The sequence below is a fragment of the Bufo gargarizans genome, chromosome 2 (assembly GCF_014858855.1).
Source record: "Bufo gargarizans isolate SCDJY-AF-19 chromosome 2, ASM1485885v1, whole genome shotgun sequence".
Taxonomy (NCBI): Eukaryota; Metazoa; Chordata; class Amphibia; order Anura; family Bufonidae; genus Bufo; species Bufo gargarizans.
This window is the reverse complement of record NC_058081.1, coordinates 614,193,615-614,218,954: the sequence shown is the minus strand read 5'-3', so window position 1 is coordinate 614,218,954 and position 25,340 is coordinate 614,193,615. Positions and strand designations below refer to the sequence as shown.

Sequence of the window (25,340 nt, the reverse complement as noted above, 5' to 3'; positions counted from 1 at the left end):
TGTAAAGTAGAACTGGATTTCCAAAAGAGCTGTCAAATATGAAAGGTGGAATCTGATTGGCTGCTATGGGCAACTAAGCCAGTTCTACTTTACATCAGTTTGATAAATTACCCTAAATGTCCCTATAGTGTCCACAGCAGTTATAATGTCCCCTAGAGTGCCCCCAGTCATAATTACATCCTATATTGTGCTCCAGGTAATAATCCCTGTATAGTGTCCCCCAAAATAATAGAATTGCCCCTACAGTCCCTCCACAATAGCAACGCCCCCACGCTGCCCCATATAGTAATTTCCCCCACACAGTAATTTCCCCCACACTGCCCCCATATAGTGATTTCCCCCAAGCTGCCCCATATAGTAATTTCCCCCACACAGTAATTTCCCCCACACTGCCCCCATATAGTAATTTCCCCCACACTGCCCCCATATAGTAATTTCCCCCACACAGTAATTTCCCCCACACAGTAATTTCCCCCACACTGCCCCCATATAGTAATTTCCCCCACACTGCCCCCACACAGTAATTTCCCCCACACAGTAATTTCCCCCACACTGCCCCCATATAGTAATTTCCCCCACACTGCCCCCACACAGTAATTTCCCACACAGTGCCCCCATATAGTAATTTCCCCCACACTGCCACCATATAGTAATTTCCCCCACACTGCCCCCACACAGTAATTTCCCACACAGTGCCCCCATATAGTAATTTCCCCCACACAGTAATTTCCCCCACACAGTAATTTCCCCCACACTGCCCCCCACTACCCTCATATAGTTATTTGCCCCACACAGTAGTTTCCCCCACATTGCCCCATATAGTAATCCCTTCCCATAATAATTTGCCCCCACACAGTATCCCACCATAATATTTTCCCCCCACATGTCCTCCTGTGTCCCCCAAACTTGGCACATAAAATAATTTAAAAGCTAAAAGCTAAATACTCACCTATGTCCAGGCGCTTGCTCGCAGAGAAAGGCGCACACACTTCACTGTGCTGCTGCATCCCAGCACAGGCGCTCGCGATGACGTCATTGTGCACACCTGCCCTGGGATATTGCTACCTACTAGGCCTGAAGCCTATGGCGGTGATCGGCGGGGCAGGCAGGAAACTATGCGCTCCCGCGCCCCGCCGAAGTATGTGGGCGTCAGCGCTCCATCAATGAGCGCTTCCATCTGTATTGATGGAAGCGCTCATTGCTTCTGGGCCTGGCACCCCCGTGAGAGCCGGTACCCGGGGCGGACCGCCCCCCTCCCCTGGGCACGACACTGCTCCCAATTTTTTTTTTATTGCAGAGGGACAATATATATACCGACACACATCATGGCAATTTTTTTATATTAGGCCACGCCTCTAACTCCGCCCTGACTCCATCCGAACTGCAGCAGCTGGGTGAGTGTTTTTTTTTTAAAGCATCTGGAGCCCCTGGGACAATTTTTTATTTTTAACTTCAATATCCTTTTAAATATTAGCACATGTATCATCGGATTATAGTTATTTTAAGGTCCAAATTGCACCAAATGATGAAGTTCTGGTCTAATATACAAGTAGAAACCATACAGATAGTTTAGGAATGAGCAATTTAGCAAATGTATTAATGCACATTAATTACCAAGATCAAAAAGAGGGACATTTTAGGATCAAAGAGGAACTTGGGTCAAAAAGAGGGACATTCGGGAGGCATGCGATAGGCATTTCATACAGTCACATGCAGGACGCCGTCACCGAGCAACGGCCCCTGGATCACATGACCCCTGTGTGGCCCACGTGACTTCGCCTTTCCCCACAACTTCGGAGGTCACGTGACGCATCTGATCATTGCACTCGGGTGCGGAGACATGGAGGTTCCGGCGCTCAACCTGAAGGTACCCGGGGGGAGTCAGTACCAGGGGAGGAGGGGGTCCTGCATATTACTGTGCTGAGCTTTATAAACCCTCTGTATACCGTATACTGCCATATAGTCACGCTTCATTATACTTATGGAAGGGGGCGGGGTGTGGTGACTTTCGCAATTTGCACTTTTGCTATAGAAATCTGTAAATTCAAGTATTGAGTGACTTAGAAGTGGTGGAATTTTCTTCTCAACCCCTTGCAGCCAATTTCTGTTGTCATTTTCTCATCGTTTTTAACTTTTCTTTGACAGTATGTAGACTTTTGAAGGACAAGTGTATTTTTTATTTTTTTTTTGTCTCCATTTAATGCACTGTATCATCCTATGGGAGGGCACAAGCCCAGAAGGGGTTAAGAGTTGAGCGGACAAGATTTGCGCCGATAGTCACATGACCCCACCAGATTCCATGCAGTCCCAGCCCCATATAGGTAGTGATTTATATAGCAATTGGTGCAACTTTTTTGTCCAAAAAATGATTTAAATATGAGACAGAGGGGTAAATGTCTCGCGTGCCATGTACGTGGGCTCGGATCGCGCTGTTAGGATATTCGCCACACGGTATCGCCAGCTGTCTATATCTCAGGTCAGCATAGGTTTTTGTAGGGGCAGACGATGCAAATGATGCTTTATGTGTTAGGATGTGGTGGAAAATATGTGAACACTGTATACGAGGCCGGAGCGTCAAATATTCTGGATTATGAGACAATCCTGGAAAATAAAATGTTCCCTTTTGGGCCAGGACATAGTCACAGGTAGACCCTAACTGATTCCCCCATAGACTAACCTAGAAGTCGCTGGAAGACCACCTATAATCTGCTGCCGTGTGCTTTCATCCGAGGGGTCTCACAGCCCATTATCTCTGACTAATGTCCGACTTCTCGTTTTGTTGACCTCCTCCTGATTATCCAACTGTGTGAATTTAGTCAGACTGAAAGAAATCTAATGTGAATTTGTATTTTCATTGGCGGGACCCCCAGAAAATGCAGTGTAACCCTCCAGATACCTCTAGATCAGGGATCAGTAACTTCCGACACTCCAGCTGTTCTCAAACTACAACTCCCAGAATCCTCCTTTCACTTCTATGGGAGTTACAAGAAGAGCCAAGTATGTGTGTATGCTGGGAGTTGTAGTTTCACAACAGCTGGAGTGCCGAAGGTTGCTGATCCCTGTCCTAGAAGTACGTGCTGGTCAGGATCTTCACTGTAGGTTATCGCATGTTTATATGTGAAAGCAGTATCTGTGGATCACGGTTATCGTATGTTTATATATTTTTTTTATATTTGGTCTTTAAACTGGAATTTGCAGCCTGTTGTTCCCTGTTATCAGTCACATCCGGCTGACTCTTGTGTTTTGCAATGGGATGACTGACCCCCTTTCCCCCGGGATCACCAATCTCCACTACTGACAACCAGAGGCACATCCATGTGTGACTGATATCCGCCTGCCCCTATAGAGGTCTCTACGTACACACCTTTGCACTGGCGTCTTTTTGGGGGGCTGTAAAAACAGCAGAATGGCTACCTGCACACTGGTGTGGGCGGTCCTGTGAAAGATCCGCATGGATTGTGTGTTTCCACACCAAAAGCTGAAGTTTGTTGCTTGCGGTTTTTGGCATCGAATTATCGCAGATCTCACCCTTAGGCCTCTTTCCGTTCCGTTTTTGCGGGTTCCGTTTGCGGAACCATTTATTTGAATGGTTCCACAAAAAAACAGAATGTACTCCGTATGCATTCCGTTTCCGTATATCTGTTCTGCCAAAAGATAGAACTTTTCCTACTATTGTCCACAAATAATGTTCCGTGGCTCCGTTCAAGTCAATGGGTCCGAAAAAAATACGGAACACATCCTTATGTCATGCGTTTTTTGCGGATCCATGCCCACTTTGCCCATGTGTTTACAAACATTACTGTACAAATTACAGTAAGGGTCCGTTCACACGTCCGTAAGTGTTTTGCGGATCCGCAAAACACGGACACTGGCAATTTGCGCACCGCAAATGGCCGGCACTATAATAGAAAATGCCTTTTCTTGTCCGCAATTGCGGACAAGAATAGGACATATTCTATTTTTTGGGGGGAACAGAATTTCGGATCCGGAAATGCGGACAGCACATAGTGTGCTGTCTGCATCCGTTCCGGCCCAATTGAAAAATAATGGGTCCGCACCAGGGATCCGGACAATTCATACGGATGTGTGAATGGACCCTAATAATTCCAAATGTTATGTATCCGTTTGCGATCCGCAAAAAACTGATCGCATATGGAAACCATACAGAGATTTTTTACGGGACGGAAAAAAACCGGAACAACGTGAAAAATGAACCGCAAAATACATACGGTCATGTGCAAGAGGCCTTACATTGAAAAGGGCGACAACCCCATCAAAAATCACAAACATAATTGAGATAATGCAGATTTGTAAATCCGCACGGAACAAAAAGCAAAGTGTACATGAGATTTGGCTGATACTTTGTTACGCTGCGGTTTTTCTGCACGAGAATCTGCTTGGAAAAAACATGTGTAATCCACAACGTGTAGCGAAGAGTTCTTTTTGGGCGTTTTTTTATTTTATTTATTTTGTTGCATTTTTCGCACACAGTTACTGCATTTACTGCCTTTTTTTTTTAATGCCCCAATTTTGTGACTCTTTAAACGCCCATGCTCCAAAATTTTGTCGCACACTCGTTTTTATGCTTTCCTCGCCTCTTGGGAGTGACGGGGGCTGGGGCATTGGCCCTGACAGATTTACTAACGTTTATGCTGTTATAAGCGGAGGGCCCCAGGGTTTACGGTCACCTTACGTAGTTCATACAATGACTATATTTGCCGCCATTTTGCATGTGCTCTGCCACGGACCAACCGCAAGCCTTTTTATTTTTTTTATTTTTTTTTATTTTTATTTTTTTCCTTACTTCCTCAAACAGCACATTACAGGAAATAAAACTGAACCTTACACAAGCCAGTGCTGGTTAACGACGGCCCAGCCACTGACCCGGATGTCTGCTCCCACACTGTGCCTGTCCCTGATAGTGTGTGACCATGTACCCCCTGACCACAGGCAGAGCTCTGTGACCATGTACCCCCTGACCACAGGCAGAGCTCTGTGACCATGTACCCCCTGACCACAGGCAGAGCTCTGTGACCATGCATTGCATCTGAGACCAGAATTCACTGAGGAAATTGTCAGATACTTGTTGCATCTTTAATTGGGAGAACCCCTTAGACCCCCTTGCAGACGAGCGTGTCCGGATGCGTCCTGGTGCATTGCGGCAAACCCGCGCGAGTAGGAACGCAATTTGCAGTCAGTTTTGACTGCGATTGCGTTCCGATGTTCAGTTTTTATCGCACGGGTGCACAGAAGTTCAGGTTTGGGTTAGTTGTACTGTAGGTTGTATTATTTCCCCCTATAACATGGTTATAAGGGAAAATAATAGCATTCTGAATACAGAATGTATAGTTCAATAGGGCTGGAGGGGTTAAAAAAAATTAAAAAGTAACTTGCCTTAATCCACTTGTTCGCACAGCCAGCATCTGATCTGTCTTCATCTGTGAGGAATAGGACCTTTGATGACGTCACTGCGTTCATTACATGGTCAGTCACATGATCCATCACCATGGTGATGGTTCATGTGATGGACCATGTGATAAACGCAGTGACGTCATCAAAGGTCCTATTCCTCACAGATGAAGACAGATGAGATGCTGGCTGCGCGAACAAGTGGATTAAGGCAAGTTACTTTTTTATTTTTTTAACCCCTCCAGCCCTATTGAACTATACATTCTGTATTCAGAATGCTATTATTTTCCCTTATAACCATGTTATAGGGGGAAATAATAATCATCGGGTCTCCATCCCGACCGTCACCTAGCAACCTGTGCGCGAAAATCGCACCACATCCGCACTAGCTTGCGGATGCTTGCGATTTTCACGCAACCCCATTCACTTCTATGGGGCCTGCGTTATGCGAAAAACACACAAAGAGGAGCATGCTGCGATTTTCACGCAACGCACAAGTGATGCGTGATAATCAACGCTCATGTGCACAGCCCCATAGAAATGAATGGGTCCGGATTCAGTGCGGGTGCAATGCGTTCAACTCGCGCATCGCATCCGCGTGGAATACTCACCCGTGTGAAAGGGGCCTTATTAAAGGCCTCCACCAGTAGGCAGACCATTTAAAGGGACACGCTAGAGAAAACCAATACACTGTCCTGTTCATTCCTGGGCCAGCACATTAGAGTACAGTGATCCCTCAGGACACAATGGCCTCAGGATACTATATTTTCAGCATACAATGGTCTTTTCTGACCCATCGTAAGTTAAAACCAGACTCGCCATACAAAGCCTCAGATCCAACCCATCAAGGCCACTTCTCTGGTGAACTAGTTGTATTAGTTACTAGTTAGCAGCTATTCCTGACTGTTATATGGAAGGACTTGTTTTATCTGTCTTATTACTTTCACATTTGCGGCAGAGGATTCCGGCAGGCAGTTCCTTCGCTGAAACTGCCTGCCGGATCCAGCAATCCGGACGCAAACGGATGGTATTTGTCAGACGGATGCGGATCCGTCTGAAAAATGCATTGCAATACCGGAACCATCTCTCCGGTATCATCCAGAAAAACGGGTCCGGCATTTATTTATTTATTTTTTGCATTTAAAGGTCTGTACATGCGCAGACTAGAAAACCGGATCCGTTTTGCCGGAACACTTAATGCCGGATCCGGCACTAATACATTTCAATGGAAATTAATGCCAGGTCCAGCATTCCGGCAAATGTTCAGGATTTTTGGCATGCTGCGGTGTTTTCTCCAGCCAAAACAATGTCAGAGGGACTGAACTGATTGCTCTCCATTCAGAATGCATTAGGATAAATCTGATCAGTTTTTTTTCCCGGTATTGAGCCCCTAGGACGGAACTTAATACTGGAAAAGAAAACCGCTAGTGTGAAAGTACCCTTAGTTATCTGCTTATCTTGGATGACATTTTGGGGCTTTGGAACAGATTCCTCAGCTAACAATGGTTTCCCTGGAACCAATTAATATTGTAACTTGAGGGACCACTGTATATGGATTCCCAGACAGACAGAGACTGGCTTTGTCATGCTCCACCCCTTCAGACCCCCCACTAGGCATAATACAGTGTATCAGATTGATCCTTGGTTCTCTTGGCTCTAGATATTGATGACCTGTCCTTAGGTTAGGCCATCAGTATCGGATTGGTGGGGGTACTGGGTGTCACACCCCCACCAATCGGCTGGTCTCCGACATGAATAGGAGCTGAGCTGTCTGCCTCTGGCTTGGTCCACCGAGAACAGCTGAGCAGAGGGGTGCCGGGTGTCAGACCGGTACCAATCTGATATTGGCGATCTATCCTGAGGCTAAGTTATCAATATATAGAGCCTAGACCTCCCCTTTAAGAGATTCTATAACAAACAGAAGAGCATTTAGACTCGGCAACTGTTCATCTGCATTTCCTGAGAGGGCTTGGGTGTGCTGATACCCTAAGGGTCCATTCACACGTCCTGTTTTTTTTCATCCTGAAAAACGGTCCGTTTTTTGCGGATCCGTTGTTCCTGAAAATGTTTCCGTATGTCATCCGTTTTTTGCGGATCCGCAAAAAACGGAAACATGTATACATTTCAATAATCAAATAAAGTTGTTTGGATTTCTTTGAAAAAAAATTGAAAAAAAAAAAAAAAAAAAAATTTGTTATGTGTTTCCAGGAACGGAATCCGCAAAAAACGGATGACATACGGAATGACATCCGAATGTCATCCGTTTTTTGCGGATCCATTGACTTTGTATTGTACCAGGATCCGATTTTTCAGGACAAGAATAGGACATGTTTTATATTTAAACGGACATGCGGAACGGAACAACGGAACGGACAGCACACATTGTGCTGTCCGATTTTTTCCAGGACCCATTGAAAATGAAATGGGTCCAGATCTGGTCCTGATCTGTTCCTGAAAAAACGGAACAGATCAGGAAAGAAAAAACGGACGTGTGAATGGACCCTAAGGGTCCATTCACACGTCCGTTGTTTCTTTCCTGATCTGTTCCGTTTTTTGCAGAACAGATCTGGACCCATTCATTTTCAATGGGTCCTGAAAAAAAACGGACAGCACAATGTCTGTCTGATTATTTTTTTTTTTTTTCAGGACCCATTGAAAATGAATGGGTCCAGATCTGGTCCGCAAAAAACGGAACAGATCAGGAAAGAAACAACGGACGTGTGAATGGACCCTTACAAACAGAATAGCTACTGTATCTTATAGATGCCCTCACATTAAAGGGTCTGCCGGCAAACAAATGCCCTGAAATCCGGGTATTTTATAGATTTCCCGTTTGTTATACAATTCCTAAATGGCAAAGTGCTCGTCAGCAGCTGGAATGAGCTTCCCCACATATATGGAGGCTCCGTCCAGTCTTATACAGGCAGACGCGCAGCTTTTTCCCACCTTGTGGACCCCAGTGACGTCTGACCCGAGCCCTGTCCGAGCGGCTCATGTGCAGCAGTACGTCCTCTTCCTGGAGGTTTATACCCTTTGCAGATTTCTAAAGTTTTCTTGTGACCGCTTTATACTCGGCACTTTTTAGGTTCCTTTAAGTAAGTTACCACATGATGGTTGCAGTCAGGAATCGTCCCCCTTACACCACACCTGCCAGGAAAAGATAACGGCACTGTTATGACTCAGGAGCTTGCAATCCACAGGGCTTGTCATAAAAGCGTCGGTAGTTTTGTAACCACCATAGGACGGTGCGGCCAGTATCAGGAGAGTGAAACACAGCACTGCTTCCCATAATGTCTTATGGTCAGCTGTAGACGCACTGACTAATGCTTAGCTTGTACACAGCAGCCAATTGTAACAAGCAGAGCTGCAGTGTAAAGTATGGTGGAGGACTAGTCTGATGAGTGGAGATGCATTTTACAATACCTCAGACTTCAACAGAGAATGCATCTGTGCTGGCGTCACTTTAATATCTTTTTTTTTTTTTTTTAAATGAATAACATAAGAGAACAAATCAGATTGTATTTCTCATTTGTAACCTTTTTTAAGTCTCTGTTTCCTCTTGTCTTCCAGGCGATTGTCTTTGTGCACTGGCTGCTGACCGTATTGTAAGTATTCATTCTGTATATGTCTGTGTGGACTGGCGCTGCTCACTGATGTGCATGATGGGGGCACAGTGTCTGCAAGTAATGGAGGGGCTTGTCATCGGGGCCACCCACAGTGTACTGGTCCAGTATGCTCCTATAGTAAGTTATCTGCAAACGCTTAAGGCCTCATGCATACAGCCGTATGTTTGGTCCGCATCTGATCTGCATTTTTTTGCGGCTCAGATGCCGACCTATTCATTTCAGTGGGCCGCAAAAGATGCGGACAGCACACCATGTGCTTTCCGCATCTGCACGTCCGTTCCGCGGCCCCACAGAAGAGAACATTTTCTATTGTCTATTTTACGGACGAGGATAAGACCTTTCTATATTGAACTGAAAAAGAAAATGGCAACATGCACACGCCCAGGATCTGCGATTTGCGGACCTAAAAACGCATACGGTTGTGTGCATGAGCCCTAAAGGGGTTGTATTCTTTTTTTTTTTATCCTCAGGATAGGTCATCAATATCAGATCAGTGGGGGTCCGATTGCCAGCCCCCTTCGTGATCAGCTGTTTGACGAGAACTCAGCGCTCGTATGAGCACTGCTTTCTCTTCTCTGTTTACCTGCTCGCCATTGCAACTGCAGCAGTGAGCAGTGTAATTACATCTCAGCCGTGCCATTTTCTTCAACAGGGCGGAACTGTAGTATTCACTTGAACAGGAAGGAGCTGTCCCAATTGCGACGGCGAGCAGGTAAACAGAGAAGAGAAGGAAGTTTCTCATATAAGAGCTGTGTTCTCTTCAAACAGTTGATCGGCGGGGATGCTGGAAGTCGGATCCCCGCCAATCTGACATTGATGACTTATCCTCAGGGTATAAGTGTCACGGCCTCTGTTGTGTGCGCCGTGACACAGTTGCCATGCATGCTGTTGCCTGCAGCAATGTGTTGTTGCAGCATGCAGGTGGCTCCTCCTTTCCCATGGGTCCTTTCCTGTCTGGTGCAATTATCTGCCTGGTGTGGCCTCTTGGCTCTTTATATATTGTGTTGTGAGCGTGAGGTCAGTGGCCCTTCAGCCTTTGTGAGAGCTGGAGTGCTGCTCTTAACCTTATTTCAGGGATCTTCAGGGCGACTCTGGGTCTTAGGTTCCTGTGTATGAGCTCACCTACCATCTGGGTCTGCTCATACGGTTAGTAGTCAGGGCCAGAATTAAGGCGGCTCTAGGAGGTGGACCTGCTCCCTTTTCCTGGTGTTCTGGCCTAGCTGCTTCCCTATTTTGGCCACACCCAAGACACACCTTAATCCACACCAGCCAGATAATTAACCCCTCCGGCACCAGACAGGTAGGGACCCAGGGAAAGGAGGAGCCACCTACATGCTGCAACAGCGTGCATGGCAACCGTATCACGGCGCACACAACAGAGGCACAACCAATCAGATTGAGGTGGAATCTGGTTGCTATGGGCAACTAAACCAGATTTCTTTACACCACTTTTGATAAATCTCCCCCACAGAGTGATGTTTGTGGGGCGGTGCTTGACACCAAAGAGAATTCTTGTCATGCCCCTCCCCTCGGTCCTAGGCATAACACAGTGGGGCAGATTTAATGTTTTTTTTTTTTTTTTTTTTTGTGTGTGCAGTTTTGATACAAAGGGGTATGGGTTAGTGACAACAGGTCATGGCCTGATGCATCTCTGTGCACCAAAAAAGTGCACCAAAATTTGGCGCATTTTTGGAGTAAAACTACACCAATTTATAGGTGGTGTAAACTGTTTTTTGCCGCACGGACTGAATTCTAGCATGAATGTGGTGCAGATTTTACGATGCTCCAAATTTATAAAGGTCTATGTGCCAGAATAGTAAATATGTCTAATATTAAAACTGTGATTCATAGACTGCTTAAAGTGTGACAACTGTTAGCAAATCTGCCCGGTGCCCCAATAATGCCTGCAGTGATAATCTAGAAGACCTTTGCTTGCAGTCAATGAACAGGAACATTCTTGTCACCCAGAGGCCAAAATCCGTACAGCGATCTGGTTAAACCGTGTGGTTGATGATGATACCAAATGCAGTCCCAAAAAAATGGTGGCATTGCCCAGAGCAGCTGGGAATTCTGTAGGTAATTGTCTCGTCTCTATGTTTGCAGTGCGTGTATATTCCCTAGCTGGCTTCCAAATGCCTATTATCTGTCAAACTTCTCGGTCTTGGCTATGGGCGTCTGGGCTGTGGCGCAACGAGACTCTGTGGACGCCATATTTATGGTAAGACCAGAGTAATGTAATTCCAGATGTCCAGCATGCTCTGCACTGCCATATACTGATCGCTGAATACTGTATTTGCAGTTTATGGTGGGACTGGTGGTCACCATTGTATTAGACATCCTCCTCCTCGCCCTGTTTTTTGCTGGCGCAGAACAAGCCTCTGAAAAGACGCCCCTAAGGGACCTTTTTCGATTTAGTGGTGGAATGGCCATCTTAAGCCTGATCCTCAAGCCCTTGTCCTGCTTCTTCATTTACCATATGTACGTGGAGCGAGGAGGTGACTGTAATATCAATTTAGGTAAGTTTTTGGTTGTATGCTTGTGGGTGTCCATAAGAACCGCCAGGGAATTATGGGTAATAAGATGTTTTACAGCCTTAAAGGGAATATGTCATCATGAAAATGCAATGTAAGCTGTAGGCAGCAGGTTATATAGCAGGAGGAGCTGAGCAGATTGATATATAGTTTTTTAGGAAAAGATTTAGTAAAACTTGTATTTTATACATTTATATTCCTGCTCATTCTGGGCTTTGTAGTCAGGGAGGCGGTCCTATCAGTGATTGACAGCTGTCTCTGTATACACAGTCATAGAGGGAAGGATGTCAATCACAGATAGGACCGCCTCCTGGACTTCAAAGCCCAGAATGAGCAGGAATATAAATGTATAAAATACAAGTTTTACGGAATCTTTTTCCTACAAAACTATACATCAACCTGTCCAGAAAATGTTGATCGCGCTGCCTTCTGAGTGTAGAGTTCCAATCTCGGACCCTTCTTTCCAATGCTCAGGTTATTCCACCTTGTAGCCAAACAATCGGTTACCAGAGGCTGATGCACTCACGTACACCCGCACCCTAGAGGGAAGTTATAGTACAAATAGTGAAGTCCCACCAGGTAATATCGCAATCAGCAGCTTTTATTCTACTTACAAAGGATCATAAAATTTCAGTCATAAAAACAAATTGCTTTTATCAAGAGTCCACCCAACCCGGGTTTCGCCAGTCCAGCTTCGTCAGGGGCGATAGTATCCTCCCTCACAGGTGCAGTATTTATTGAGCCAAGATCCCTCCCAAGGACCGTCCATTAATACACATTTATTTTTTTTCTCCTTTTTTGGATGTTCAAGCAATAAAAGTAATAAACATAGTTCCTAAAGCCCACTAAGGCTAACGGTGTTCTAATATAAAATAAAACAACAACTAAACAGAGCATATAATACACAAGCGCTACCAACCCTCTATTTTCCATTCATTAAAAAGGCACGTACCGGCACTCCAAACACATGACTCTCCCGAGCCAATGACAGCCCACTATATTCACTTCATTCACAATAAACAACGAGCATCCAAGGACAGCGGCAACATACCACCCCGCACCTCCAGCTCCACCCGATAAAGTAACGCCGCAAGGAAACCCTGCTGCTACCTTACATAGATCCGCAGCGACACAACCCCTGGCACTTTCTCTTCAATCCACCAGACACGGCTTCAGATCGAACTCCACGTTGAGCCCTGCTGGTTTCAAGGTCCCTAGTCTATATATCCAACTTCCTTGCGGTTGATGTTGGCAACAGGGTCCCCTCCCCTCCAGTTCCTCTCCACCTTTTCCAAACCACTGAACCTCAAGCCCGCCGGATTCTTACCATGCGCAAGCTTGAAGTGCAGTGGGACACTGTGGTCCTCTTTACCCTTCCTAATATTCCCTATATGCTCCTGCAGTCGGGTCTTCAATTTGCCAAGGGTTCTGCCCACCTATTGGAGCCCACAAGGGCACTCCAGCATGTAGACAACCCCATCGTCTCATGACATTTCGCCTTTGATCTTATGTGTCTGCCCTCCTCTCGATAAAATTTCCTGCTGTTTTTTTTTTTTTTTCTTTTTGTCCTCTCTGGTGCGGTTCCTGCACACACTGCAGAAACCGCACCAAGTGAACTGATCCCTACTTGTTTTTTTACTTTTCACTATGCAGCTGGGTACCAATGCATCTCGCAGGTTTGGTGCTCTTTTGTACAGTACTCTCGGCCGCTCGGGGATGACCTCCCCCAGCACTGGGTCATTTTTTAGAATGAACCAGTTTTTTTGCAAGGAGTTCTTTAGTGGTCCTATCTGTGTGTTATTGAAGTCCAGCATTTTATTCTCCTTATCTGTTTCCTCCTTTTCTTTAGAATTCTTAACCCCCCCCCCCCCCCCCCCCCCCATCCCATTCCTCCACTTCTTTCCTGATCTTATTCAAAGCCTCGGGGTTGTATCCCTTCTCCTCAAACCTCTTCTGAATCGCCCTACTCTGTTCCCTGTAGTCCTCGACCTCAGTGCAATTGCGGCGAACACGTATAAATTGTCCCTTGGGAATGTTTTGTTTCCAAGGGGCATAGTGGCAGGTCTGCATATCGATGTAGCCATTCACATCTGTTGGTTTGAAGTAAGTCTCTGTCTTCAGCTGACCTTCTTCTAAGAAAAATTTTTAATCCAAAAAGTTGATACTACTGGGGCTGATTTCACTTGTAAATTTTTAAATGATAGATGTTCTGATTTAAACTATTCATACATTTTTCTAATCCCCAGCGTTCCCCTTCCCACAAAATCAGGCAGTCGTCGATTTAAAGCGCTTCCACAATATCAACGTGCCTCCTTCCTGGGCTATTTTTTTAGAAGGGGATCAATTGCTAACTTTTCCCAGGCAGCCATGTACAAATTAGCAAAACTTGGGGCGCATTTCGCCCCCATGGCCGTCCGGTCAGCTGAAGATAAAAAGTGCCATCAAACCAAAAGTAGTTCTTGCTAAGACAAAAATCCAGACAGTTCAATATGAATTCCCTCTGCAACGGGTTCATGAAAGCAATTTGTTTTTGACTGAAATTTTATGATCCTTTGTAAGTAGAATAAAACCTGCTGATTGCGATATTACCTGGTGGGACTTCACTATTTGTACTATAACTTCCCTCTAGGGTGCGGGTGTACGTGAGTGCACAGCCTCTGGTAACCGACTGTTTGGCTGCAAGGTGGAATAACCTGAGCATTGGAAGGAAGGGTCTGAGATTGGAACGCTACACTCAGAAGGCAGCGCGATCAACATTTTCTGGAAATTTTGACTGTGAAGCGATTTTGTACCCATGTCGCTTGGTGGATCTGCAGCGCCGATAAGTAACCACAAAGATTAGAGATTGTTTTCATTTTTATATACATCAACCTGCTCATCTCCTCCTGGTCTATAACATGGAGCTGCAGCTCAGATAGCATGCTCACTGTGGCAGGTTCCCTTTCAAGGGGTTTTGTGGATTTATGTTAATGAAGTCCTGCAACTTTGATACTTTCAATTCCTCCTCTCTATTTTAAAGATCTGTAATTGCAGTCAGTGAATGAAAACATTTTATACTTGTCTTGGTAGCATACACTGGGATACAATTCAGTACAAGAAAGATTATCACCCCCTTCCTGCTTCTGTGTCAGCTGGATGTGATCAGAATAAGGTGCGGCTGCCCGTACGCGCCATGGTCATGCCCACACCGACTAATGGTCGCAAAATTGTGTGGTAAAATCTTATGCCCATTGTTTGCCGCAAGAGGACGTGGCTTGGTTGCATGTGACCAACCGCACCATAGGGTTGACACTAAATGTAAACCATTAAAGGGGCCCTTTTAAAAATGTAAAAACACATCAAGTTGCATGCATCAATATCTACATCATACAGTTACAAGAAAAAGTATGTGAACCTTTTGGAATTATATGGATTTCTGCACAAATTGGTCATAAAATGTGATCTGATCTTCATCTAAGTCACAACAATAGACAATCACAGTCTGCTTAAACTAATAACACACAAAGAATTAAATGTTACCATGTTTTTATTGAACACACCATGTAAGCATTCACAGTGCAGGTGGAAAAAGTATGTGAACCCTTGGATTTAATAACTGGTTGAACCTCCTTTTGGCAGCAATAACTTCAACCAAACGTTTCCTGTAGTTGCAGATCAGACATGCACAACGGTCAGGAGTAATTCTTGACCATTCCTCTTTACAGAACTGTTTCAGTTCAGCAATATTCTTGGGAGGTCTGGTGTGAATCGCTTTCTTGAGGTCATGCCACAGCATCTCAACCGGGTTGAGGTCAGGACTTTGACTGGGACACTCCAGAAGGTGTAGTTTCTTCTGTTTAAGCCATTCTGTTGTTGATTTACTTCTATGCTTTGGGTCGTTGTCCTGTTGCAACACCCATCTTCTGTTGAGCTTCAGCTGGTGGACAGATAGCCTTAAGTTCTCCTGCAAAATGTCTTGATAAACTTGGGAATTCATTTTTCCTTCGATGATAGCAATCCGTCCAGGCCCTGACGCAGCAAAGCAGCCCCAAACTATGATGCCCCCACCACCATACTTCACAGTTGGAATGAGGTTTTGATGTTGGTGTGCTGTGCCTCTTTCTCCACACATAGTGTTGTGTGTTTCTTCCAAACAACTCAGCTTTGGTTTCATCTGTCCACAGAATATTTTGCCAAATTATTTTGTGCAAACTGTAAACGTGCAGCAATGTTTTCTTTTTTTGGATACCAGTGGCTTTCTCTGTGGTATCCTCCCATGAAATCCATTTTTGTTTAGTGTTTTACGTATTGTAGATTCGCTAACAGGGATGTTACTATATGCCAGAGACTTTTGTAAGTCTTTAGCTGACACTCTAGGATTCTTCTTCACCTCATTGAGCAGTCTGCGCTGTGCTCTTGCAGTCATCTTTACAGGACGGTCCCTCCTAGGGAGAGTAGCAGCAATGCTGAACTTTCTCCATTTATAGACAATTTGTCTTACCGTGGACTAATGAACAGCAAGGCTTTTGGAGATACTTTTATAACCCTTTCCAGCTTTATGCAAGTCAACAATTCTTAATCGTAGGTCTTCTGAGAGCTCTTTTGTGTGAGGCATCATTCACATCAGGCAATGCTTCTTGTGAAAAGCAAACCCAGAACTGGTGTGTGTTTTTTATAGGGCAGGGCAGCTGTAACCAACACATCCAATCTCATCTCATTGATTGGACTCCGGTTGTCTTACACCTCACTCCAATTAGCTCTTGGAGATGTCATTAGTCTAGGGGTTCACAAACTTTTTCCACCTGCACTGTGAATGTTTACATGGTGTGTTCAATAAAAACATGGTAACATTTAATTCTTTGTGTGTTATTAGTTTAAGCAGACTGTGATTGTCTATTGTTGTGACTTAGATGAAGATCAGATCACATTTTATGACCATATTATGCATATATAAAATTTATTTGTATGTATGATTACTTAGGGTACTTTAACACTTGCGTTTTTCTTTTCCGGCATAGAGTTCAGTCCTAGGGGCATTCTGAATGGAGAGAAATCCGTTCAGGATGCATCAGGATATCTTCAGTTCAGTCTTTTTGACCAGGCAAAAGATAAAACCGCAGCATGCTACGGTTTTATCTCCGGGCAAAAAAAAAACTGAAGACTTGCATGAATGCCGGATCTGGCATTTTTTTTTTTTACATAGGAATGTACCGTATTAATGCCGGATCTGGCATTTTTTTTCAATAGGAATGTATTTGTGCCGGATCCGGCATTCAAAATACTGGAATGCCGGATCTGTCCTTCTGCGCAGACAGAAAAAAAAAGGTGAAAAAAATAAATGCCGGATCCGTTTTGCCGGATGACACCGGAAAGACGGATCTGGCCTTTCAATGCATTTTTCTGACAGATCAGGCATTTTTAAGACTGATCAGGATCCTGATCAGTCTTACAAATGCCATCAGTTGGCATACGTTTTGCCGGATCCGGCGACGGAACTGCTTGCCGGATTAATCTGCCGCAAGTGTGAAAGTAGCCTTAGAGAGACCTCTTTTGCTGATTTAGATTGACAGCAGGCCTCCACAACATCACTGCACTTGACATTGGTCAGGAGGAGACATGTAGCCCTCAGAATCTTTCAATAGTGCAGTCTCATCCTTTGGGCCTTTCTTCTGGTAGGTCTGTCTTATGCATCTTCTGACTTTGGGGGGATGTCCATGAACTGGGACCCTAGCCAATTGCTGGAATGAAGTGGTTCCCTGTGGCTGCTCCATTTTTTTTTCTAGCTTGTGGATCCTTGCCTGTCAGTGACATGTCATCTACCCATTAATATCATTACCCCTCTGCTGTGGACCCAGGTCCTTTGTCTTTCTGTCGTCACATCACCCAAGCACCAGTGATCTCTACTTACTGCTGGTAAAAAATTTATGGGCGGTAGTTTAGACCTGAAAAGCTCGGGACATGATTACACGCTGATGTTCGGCCTCTCCTATTACAACTGCTCCACTAGACACGAAAGAGTTTAACCTTCTTGTAGTATAGGAGTCCTCCTACAGTCCCACTCAGATATTAAAGAGGATCTCTTACCAGACAGGCCCTGTAGTTTTGAGGGGTTAATAAGATAAACCAAACGAATGGAAAGCCAAAGAGTAGCCAATAGAAGGAATGGAGCAGCGTTACACATGCTGGACCTCTGCACAACTCATACTGGGGACACACGACCCCATCCTTGTGATCAGCAGTCAGCACCTAAGCGATCAGACACTTGTGCACCATTTAGTAATTAGGGGATAGGTTTAAAGCTTGTCACAAATTCTTAATATATTACAGTACAGCTCCAAGTATAGGGGCTGAGCGGCAATAACACCGAGTGGACAGGGTGCCGCTGTTCTTGGAAGAAAGCCTCTAGCTATGTTTCCAATTTTGTCTAGTCCATTTAATAGGTGAGTCAGGAGGCACAAAGATTTACCATCTGATAGGAACCAAAGCAGATTAGATATCTGGTTTAGGCTTCATGCACGCAAACGTATTTTCATTCCGTGTCCGTTACATATTTTAAAATGTATTTTTTATTTTTATTTTTTGCGGACCATATACGGAATCATTCATTTCAACGGGTCCGCAAACAAAATGGAAGGTACTCCATGTGCATTCTGTTTCCGTATTTCCGTTCCGCAAAAAAAATAGAACGTCCTATTATTATCCGGACAAGGATAGGACTGTTCTATTAGGGTCCAGCTGTTCCGTTCCGCAAAATACAGGAATGCACATGGATGTCGCCTGTATTTTTTTTTTTTTTGCAGATCCGTTTTTGGGCAGAGCGCAAAATACATACGGTCATGTGCATGAGGCCTTACCAAGAGGATTATGTGGCAGTATCCATGCAGGTAGAAGAAGCAGCCACAGCCACCTACACTGTTTAACCAAATTGGTTGATAGGGTCTGGAATAGCGACTTGGCATATTCCACTCACCTACTTTCTTTTAAACGGCCCCTTTACACTGCTCGATTTTCTGGCAGATTACGAACGAGTGTGCGTACGAACACAGTGTAAAAGGTGCTGCCGATTACCTGATGAATGAATAAAACTCTCTTGTTCATTGGATATAGGATTGTCGGTGACACCTAAATCAACATTAGCTGGCAGCAGATTGTGCTGCCGGCAAACAATGGTTTTGTATGGGGACGAGCGATGGCATACTGTGGAGGAGATGACTACGTGTAAATTCAGAGGTCTCTTCCACTGAGAAGCAGGAGATTGTCAGAAAGGAATGCTTCCTCAATTGAGCAGTGTAAGAGTCTTTACATCTAAGACTTTGCATTGTTTTTGTAGCTTTGACTTGTTCTGTCTCATCAAACACTCTTGATGGCTGGGTCCATGTAAGGCGTAAGTAAAGTTTTTATGTAGGAAATTCAAAGCCTCCCTCCATCTTCTGCTCAGTTGTGTGTCCCAGTGCTCTGGCAAGGTGACCCAAACCATGGGGCATCTGCAGTAGGTCAAAAAATTGTATTGGTAAAACCAAAGCGTTTTGGGATCCTACTGATCTGTTCCTCAAGTTATACAATTAACCCTGTAGGATTATAGGTACGACTTGTCTTTACAACTGTGTAAGTATTTGCGGTTGTATAGACATACCAAGCAAATATGGGCCCCATAACAAAATATGGAAGCTTTCTCTCTTTCTGATTATTTACAGTAACCCCAATCAACCATTGCAGGTTTGGTGGCTGATCAACTTTGTGTTAACTGGATAATCTGCCCCACGCTTGGAGTAATTTTGGCTGCATTGCTTATTTTGCCTAATTTTATTGCTTTTAGGCTTCCTCACCGTCTCCCGAGATCGAAGTGCTTATCAGACGATCGACCACACGGATGCGTCAGCTGAACAAGACAAACTTCCCTCCCGTTACTGAGAGATCATCTTTGGCCTTCAGACAAAAACCAGTAGGGAGCACCAGAAAATTGTAGAAGGCTGGGACCATTCAGATGTGTGCGCTCATTCAGAGTGATTTTTTTATTGCTACCCGAAGACCACTTTAAGGGATTCTCTTTTGTACTAGTTAAGTCCGCCATTGTTTTGGACTAAAGCTGCAGTCGTCCTTGGGAAATTGTGTTGTGTTTGCTCCTTTAATAACCACATCCCAAAAAATATCATAACTTCTATTGGGGGCACATTGACCCATGTGTATCAGTCTGTACAAAAGATGGCTTCTGTACTCGTGTAGGTTACTGAAAGGCGTACCAGTAACCGCTGGGAAACCTTCCCAACCCAGCAGCTGGGATATGATGTGGTAGGCCTGACTCTGCTCTTATTGATTTGTCGTTTCCTACATTAACGACTTGTGTAAAAGGAGACAAGTCTCCAGAGTCCTGCTCCTAGTCTCATATATGAAACTGGTAATGACGAAAACGGTTTCTCATGGTAACCAATAGGATTAGGGCTTTTATTTTCTAAGCTATGCTACAAAAATGAAAGTTTGATTCTGATTGCCACACCCACAGCTTTTACATGGAGACCACCGGTGGTCACCTATGCATGTTACATCATTTCATGTTTTTGTTTTTCAGTTCCTTTTTAAATGACAGAATGCATGAGGGACGACCAAACGGGTCCTCTAATTAATCTAATGAGGCCGCACTGTTCAGGGGGTCTGTTTTGTTAGCGACCCCGCTGTATTGAGGGTGCCGTGCGGCCATTAACAATACAGACCTACTGAACGTTGCGGTCTCATAAGTTTACTTAGAGGCAGCTGTGGTACTCGACCACAACATGCAGAGTCACAACCACGATGTGACTGTTTAGTGTGGTCAGAAACAAATGCTCATGTGTCGTGAGCTAAATTGCTGATTCATTAACAAATTGCCTAACATATTGAACAGCAGAGAGCAGCCATTTTGTGTCTTGAGCCAGTATTCATGAGAACTCGCAGCAGACATTGCATCACTTTCCCGAGGCAATCTAATAACTTATAGTCTAGAAGGCCCAAAGGAGATGACTCACCAAGTCTGGTGTAGACGTGCTGTCTAGCGTGGGCTAATGTTCCCCCAAGGAGCATGCACCTAATGAGGAGCACGGTGTTAAAGAACTCCAAATAATGTGAAAAATAACAATTTTTACTGGAAAGCCATGGCCCTGTCCTGAAAGAAATGAGACATGGCATTTGAGTAGAAGATGGGTACATGACGCTCAGAGCAAACCAATTCACTTTATACAATTATGCCAGAAAGCTGTCTTCATAAATCTCCCCCTTGTCATGTGATGTTAACAGAATAACTGTCTCCGCTATTTGCAGACTACGGGTGCATTTTAGGATTAGTCTTGATTATGATCTATTGATTGACCTTTCAGAGAATGTAAATGGCATATTTGTTACCTCACTGTGCCTTCGGGTCCAATGCGGGGTCGTGAGCACTGATTGACAATAAATAAGGCCACTCTCATTTAAAGAGCCCTTTAAATGGGCTGATGCAAACTTTAGGGGGGGGGGGGGGGGGCAAACAAATGTTAGTACTGCCATTCATCCCCCATATACAGGGTGAGTAAAAAGTCTCAGGGCACCCTTTTATTTCAGAAACGAATGGGAAAATGAAATATCTGAATACTCCAGCAAGTAATGGCTGAGAGGATCTATCTTTTAGGCTATGTCCAGAACATGGCCGCTATATTGCATCGAGGGGAACATTTTTCCAATGAGAAGGCAAATCAAAGACTAGAATTTTCTCAGAAATCGATTGCCGCAATCAGATTTGCAATATCTCTTGTGGTTCAAAAGTTATCAACACAGAAAGTTCAAAGTTTTGTGTTCAGCAGCAGGGACAACACACTGAACACGTTATATAGCTGTGCATCACAGGGAACATTCCTTGTTGTTGCAACTCTGTGTTAGTCTTCTGAACCACAAGAGATTTTGCCAATCTGATTGTGGCAATCGATTTCTGAGAAAAACCTGATGTTCTTTGATACGCTAATGACCCCCTTCCCCCATTGGAAACATTTGCCCTTGATCCAATACGGTGGCCATGTTCCGGACATAGCCTAAAAGATAGGCCCCCTCATCCAATACTTGCTGGGGTATTCAGATATTTAATTTTCCTTTTCGTTACTGAAATAAAAGGGTGTCCTGTGACTTTTGACATGCTGTGTAGATTGCATATTGCTGGCAGCAAATTCCTGCTTACATGGGGCTGTGTGTTTCCGATAAGCGCTTATTTTTAATGTTAACATTTAAAGATTCATTGAGCAGTTGATCACTGGTGTGTTTAGATGGATCGATGATCTGCCGAACAAATATTTGCACTAAAACTTGTCCCCGATCATTGGTCTGTTTACAAGGATCCTTTAGATGCCACAGACGTAACCATTTTCCACGTGATATGACAGTGACCAGCGAACCGTGGAACTCATAGTACACTTCACATACTTCCACATATATTACAATAGAAACCTTCAGCTACAAGATTCTTCATCTACATAAAATGTGACTACTGTCTCGCATGGTGATTTGTTACGTTCTTTGTAAATTTTCTCTTCTGATTATTGCATTTCTTTGTATAATGTTACATAACTATATATATGTATAATATATTTTGTGCCTTTTTGAAAAGAAATGAGTAAAAATCTTCTGAAATGGAAAATATTCCTGCGGATAAATTGATTAAAAATGACGATAAGTCTATGTCGATCCCTTAAATTCAGGATTAAAGTGAACCTATCATCACCTTTATGCAGCCCATACTAACAGCAGCATAGAGTAGAGACAGGTGAGCTTATTTCAGCGGTCTGTCATTTATAAGTTAAAAGTAAGTGGTTGCCGAGAACCAACATCACAATCATTGCAGACTGGGCCTGGAAAAGAGTCACGGCCACCTGAGAAGAGTCATGGTTATTCATGAAATCCTGAACTCCCTGCCCACCTGCTGATGATTGATGTCTTCTACCTAGTTTTCTCCCTTTCTCTCTAGGAGAGAACTGCCAATCATCAGCAGATGGGTGAGAGCAGGAGATTAGGAATAACCAGGACTCTTCTCAGGTGGATTTGACTCTTTTCAAGGCCTGGGCTGCAATGATTGTGATGCTGGTTCTCAGCAACCACTTACTTTTAGCTGATGAGTGACACACCGCTGAAATCAGCAATTCTGTCACTATTTTATGCTGCCCTCAGTGAGGTCAGCATAACGTTGATGACAGGTTCCCTTTAAAGAAGCACTCCGGGATTTTTATATAGGCCATTATTGAAGAGTAAGATAGATGCTCTTGTGTATACCTGTTTGATGTGTAATTGTGGGTTTTCTGCCTTCTTGATTTCTTCTTCCCTCAGATATGGTTTCCTTAATGAGTACTACATTTCCCATCATGCCTGGCTTTGCAGAGTCAGAGGGAGCGGGGTCTCATTACACTGCACTGCTCTGTGGCAGCCATGACAGATAAGTGACACTGCTGTCCCCTCACACTACAGAGTCTCCACTACAGTGTGGTTCAAAAATTATCGACACACACAGTGTTCCCTGTGATGCACAGCTATTTGACGTGTTCAATGTCCTGTCCCTGGTGCTGAACACAGAACTTTGACGTTTTGAACTTTCTGTGTTAACTTTTGAACCACAAGAGATATTGCAAATCTGATTGCAGCAATCAATTTCTGAGAAAATTCTTTTATATCCTACATGGCCCCCTCAGCATTAGGAAAATCTGTCCTTGATGCAATATGGCGGCTTTCAAGATGGTGGCAATGTTCAGCACATAGCCTAAAAGAAAGGCCCCCTCAACCATTACTTGCTGGGGTGTTCAGATATTTCATTTTCCCTTTTTGTTTCTGAAATAAAAGGGTGTCCTGCGATTTGTGAACTCGCCATGTGTATCTGAACTCCTGGCCTTTTAGATGGGGGCGACCATTATATCTTCAACAGAATACAGGGTTAGGGTGCATTCACATGACCGTATGTATTTTGCGGTCCACAAAATGCTGATCCACGAAAAATATAGATGCCATCCGTGTGATGTCTGTGTTGCATCCATTTTTGTGATCCATTGTAACAACGCCTATGCTTGTCCGCGAAAAGGGCAAGAATAGGACATGTTCTATTTTTTTCTGCAGGGCTACGCAATGGACATATGGGTCTGGACAGCACACAGTGTGGTGGACCCTTTTTTCTACTGACTCGGTGAGATGAATGGGTCAGCATCCTATCCGCAAAGAATTTGGATTGGATGCGGACCAAAAATACGGATGTGTGAATGGGGCCTTATACACAGGAAGATGGAGCGTGAGGAGGGATCTGATTGGTGATGATGTCATTCTGTAGTTCAAAGGAAGTCCGGCACATGTGAGAGACTGGGTTTACACATTACAGCACGCTCTGGGCTGCTGGTCAGACTTGAGGTCACATGACCAGATTTCCATAATCAATAAGTTCAAAATGTATGGCTACATGGAGTTACAGTGTAACAGATGACACTGCCAGCATACTGGTGAGTTAGCAATATATGTAAAACAAAAAACGAGTGCCTCTTAGGCTCCTTTCACACGGGCGTTGCGGATTGGGGCCGGATGCGCTCAGGGAATATGGTACGATTTTGACACTAAAACAAGTCAGTTTTCAGTGTGATTGCGTTCCATGTTTGCGTTTTTTTCGCGTGGGTGTAAAACATTGTAATGCGTTTTGCACGTGCGTGAGAAAAATCGGCATTTTTGGTACCCAGACCCGAACCCGGAGTTCTTCACAGAAGTTCGGGTTTGGGTTAGGTGTTGTGTAGATTTTATTATTTTCCCTTTATAACGTGGTTAAAAGGGAAAACATGGAGGGGTAAAAAAAAAATAAAAAATTATAATTTAACTCTCCTTAATCCACTCGATCGCGCAGCTGGCTTCGCTTCTGTCTTCTTCTTTGGGGAATAGGACCTTTTGATGACGTCACTGCGCTCATCACATGGTCCATCACATTATATTTTACCATGGTGATGGATCATGTGACGGACCATGTGATGAGCGTAGTGACATCACCACAGGTCCTTTTCCTGTGCACAGCAAAGAAGAAGAAAGAAGAGAAGCCGGGCTGCGCGAAGAAGTGGATTAAGGTGAGTTATATTATTTTTTTATTTATTTTTTAACCCCTCCAGCCCTATTGTACTAAGCATTTTGTATTAAGGATGCTATTATTTTCCCTTATAACCAAATTATAAGGGAAAATAATAATGATCGGGTCCCGATCGTCTCCTAGCAACCGTGCGTGAAAATCGCACAGCATCCGCACTTGCTTGCGATTTTCACGCAGCCCCATTCACTTCTATGGGGCCTGCGTTGCGTGAAAAACACAGAATATAGAACATGCTGCGATTTTTAACGCAACGCACAAGTGATGCATGAAAATCACCGCTTGTGTGCACAGCCCCAATTCGTTCATGTTGCGCATTGCACCCGCGCGGAAAACTTGCTCGTGTGAAAGGGGCCTTAAACATAGTCTGCTGTCAAATATTCTGGATTATTGGAAGTAGAGAACGCTCATTCTGCAGTTCTGTTCTGAACTGATTTCTAGAATTTTAGATGCTGGGTGTCTGATGCATCTAATGTTGGATACAAAGTGTAAGGGCTCATGCACACGACCGTGACGTTTTTGGCGGTCCACAAATTGCAGGATCCACAAAAAACGGATGCCGCCTGTGTGCCTTCCGCAATTTGCGGAACAGAACAGGAAGCCCATTATAGAAATGCCTATACTTGTCCTGCAAAATGGACAAGAATAGGACATGTCTCATAATTTTTGCGGGGTCACAGAACAGAGCAACGGATGCGGACAGCA

At 44.3% G+C, this 25,340-nt stretch overlaps 1 protein-coding gene across 1 annotated transcript; it reads left to right on the top strand.

Annotated features, from left to right (window-relative positions):
• Positions 1-1,787: 1,787 nt before the first annotated feature.
• On the top strand, positions 1,788-22,178 carry LOC122928825 (angiotensin II receptor associated protein). The gene is made up of 5 exons (XM_044282086.1): positions 1,788-1,867; positions 8,980-9,014; positions 11,139-11,253; positions 11,335-11,551; positions 19,362-22,178. Exons 1-5 carry the CDS (start codon positions 1,841-1,843, stop codon positions 19,454-19,456), a joined length of 489 nt encoding a protein of 162 aa, XP_044138021.1. The 5' UTR covers positions 1,788-1,840; the 3' UTR covers positions 19,457-22,178.
• The last annotated feature ends 3,162 nt before the right edge of the window (positions 22,179-25,340 follow it).

What these genes read in the sequence shown, in the direction of transcription:
- LOC122928825 (XM_044282086.1), top strand. Translation starts at nt 1,841, where the DNA reads ATGGAGGTTCCGGCGCTCAACCTGAAG. An exon ending in TTCCGGCGCTCAACCTGAAG is followed by an intron (nt 1,868 to 8,979) that starts GTACCCGGGGGG and finishes CTTGTCTTCCAG; the next exon opens with GCGATTGTCTTTGTGCACTG. An exon ending in CACTGGCTGCTGACCGTATT is followed by an intron (nt 9,015 to 11,138) that starts GTAAGTATTCAT and finishes CTATGTTTGCAG; the next exon opens with TGCGTGTATATTCCCTAGCT.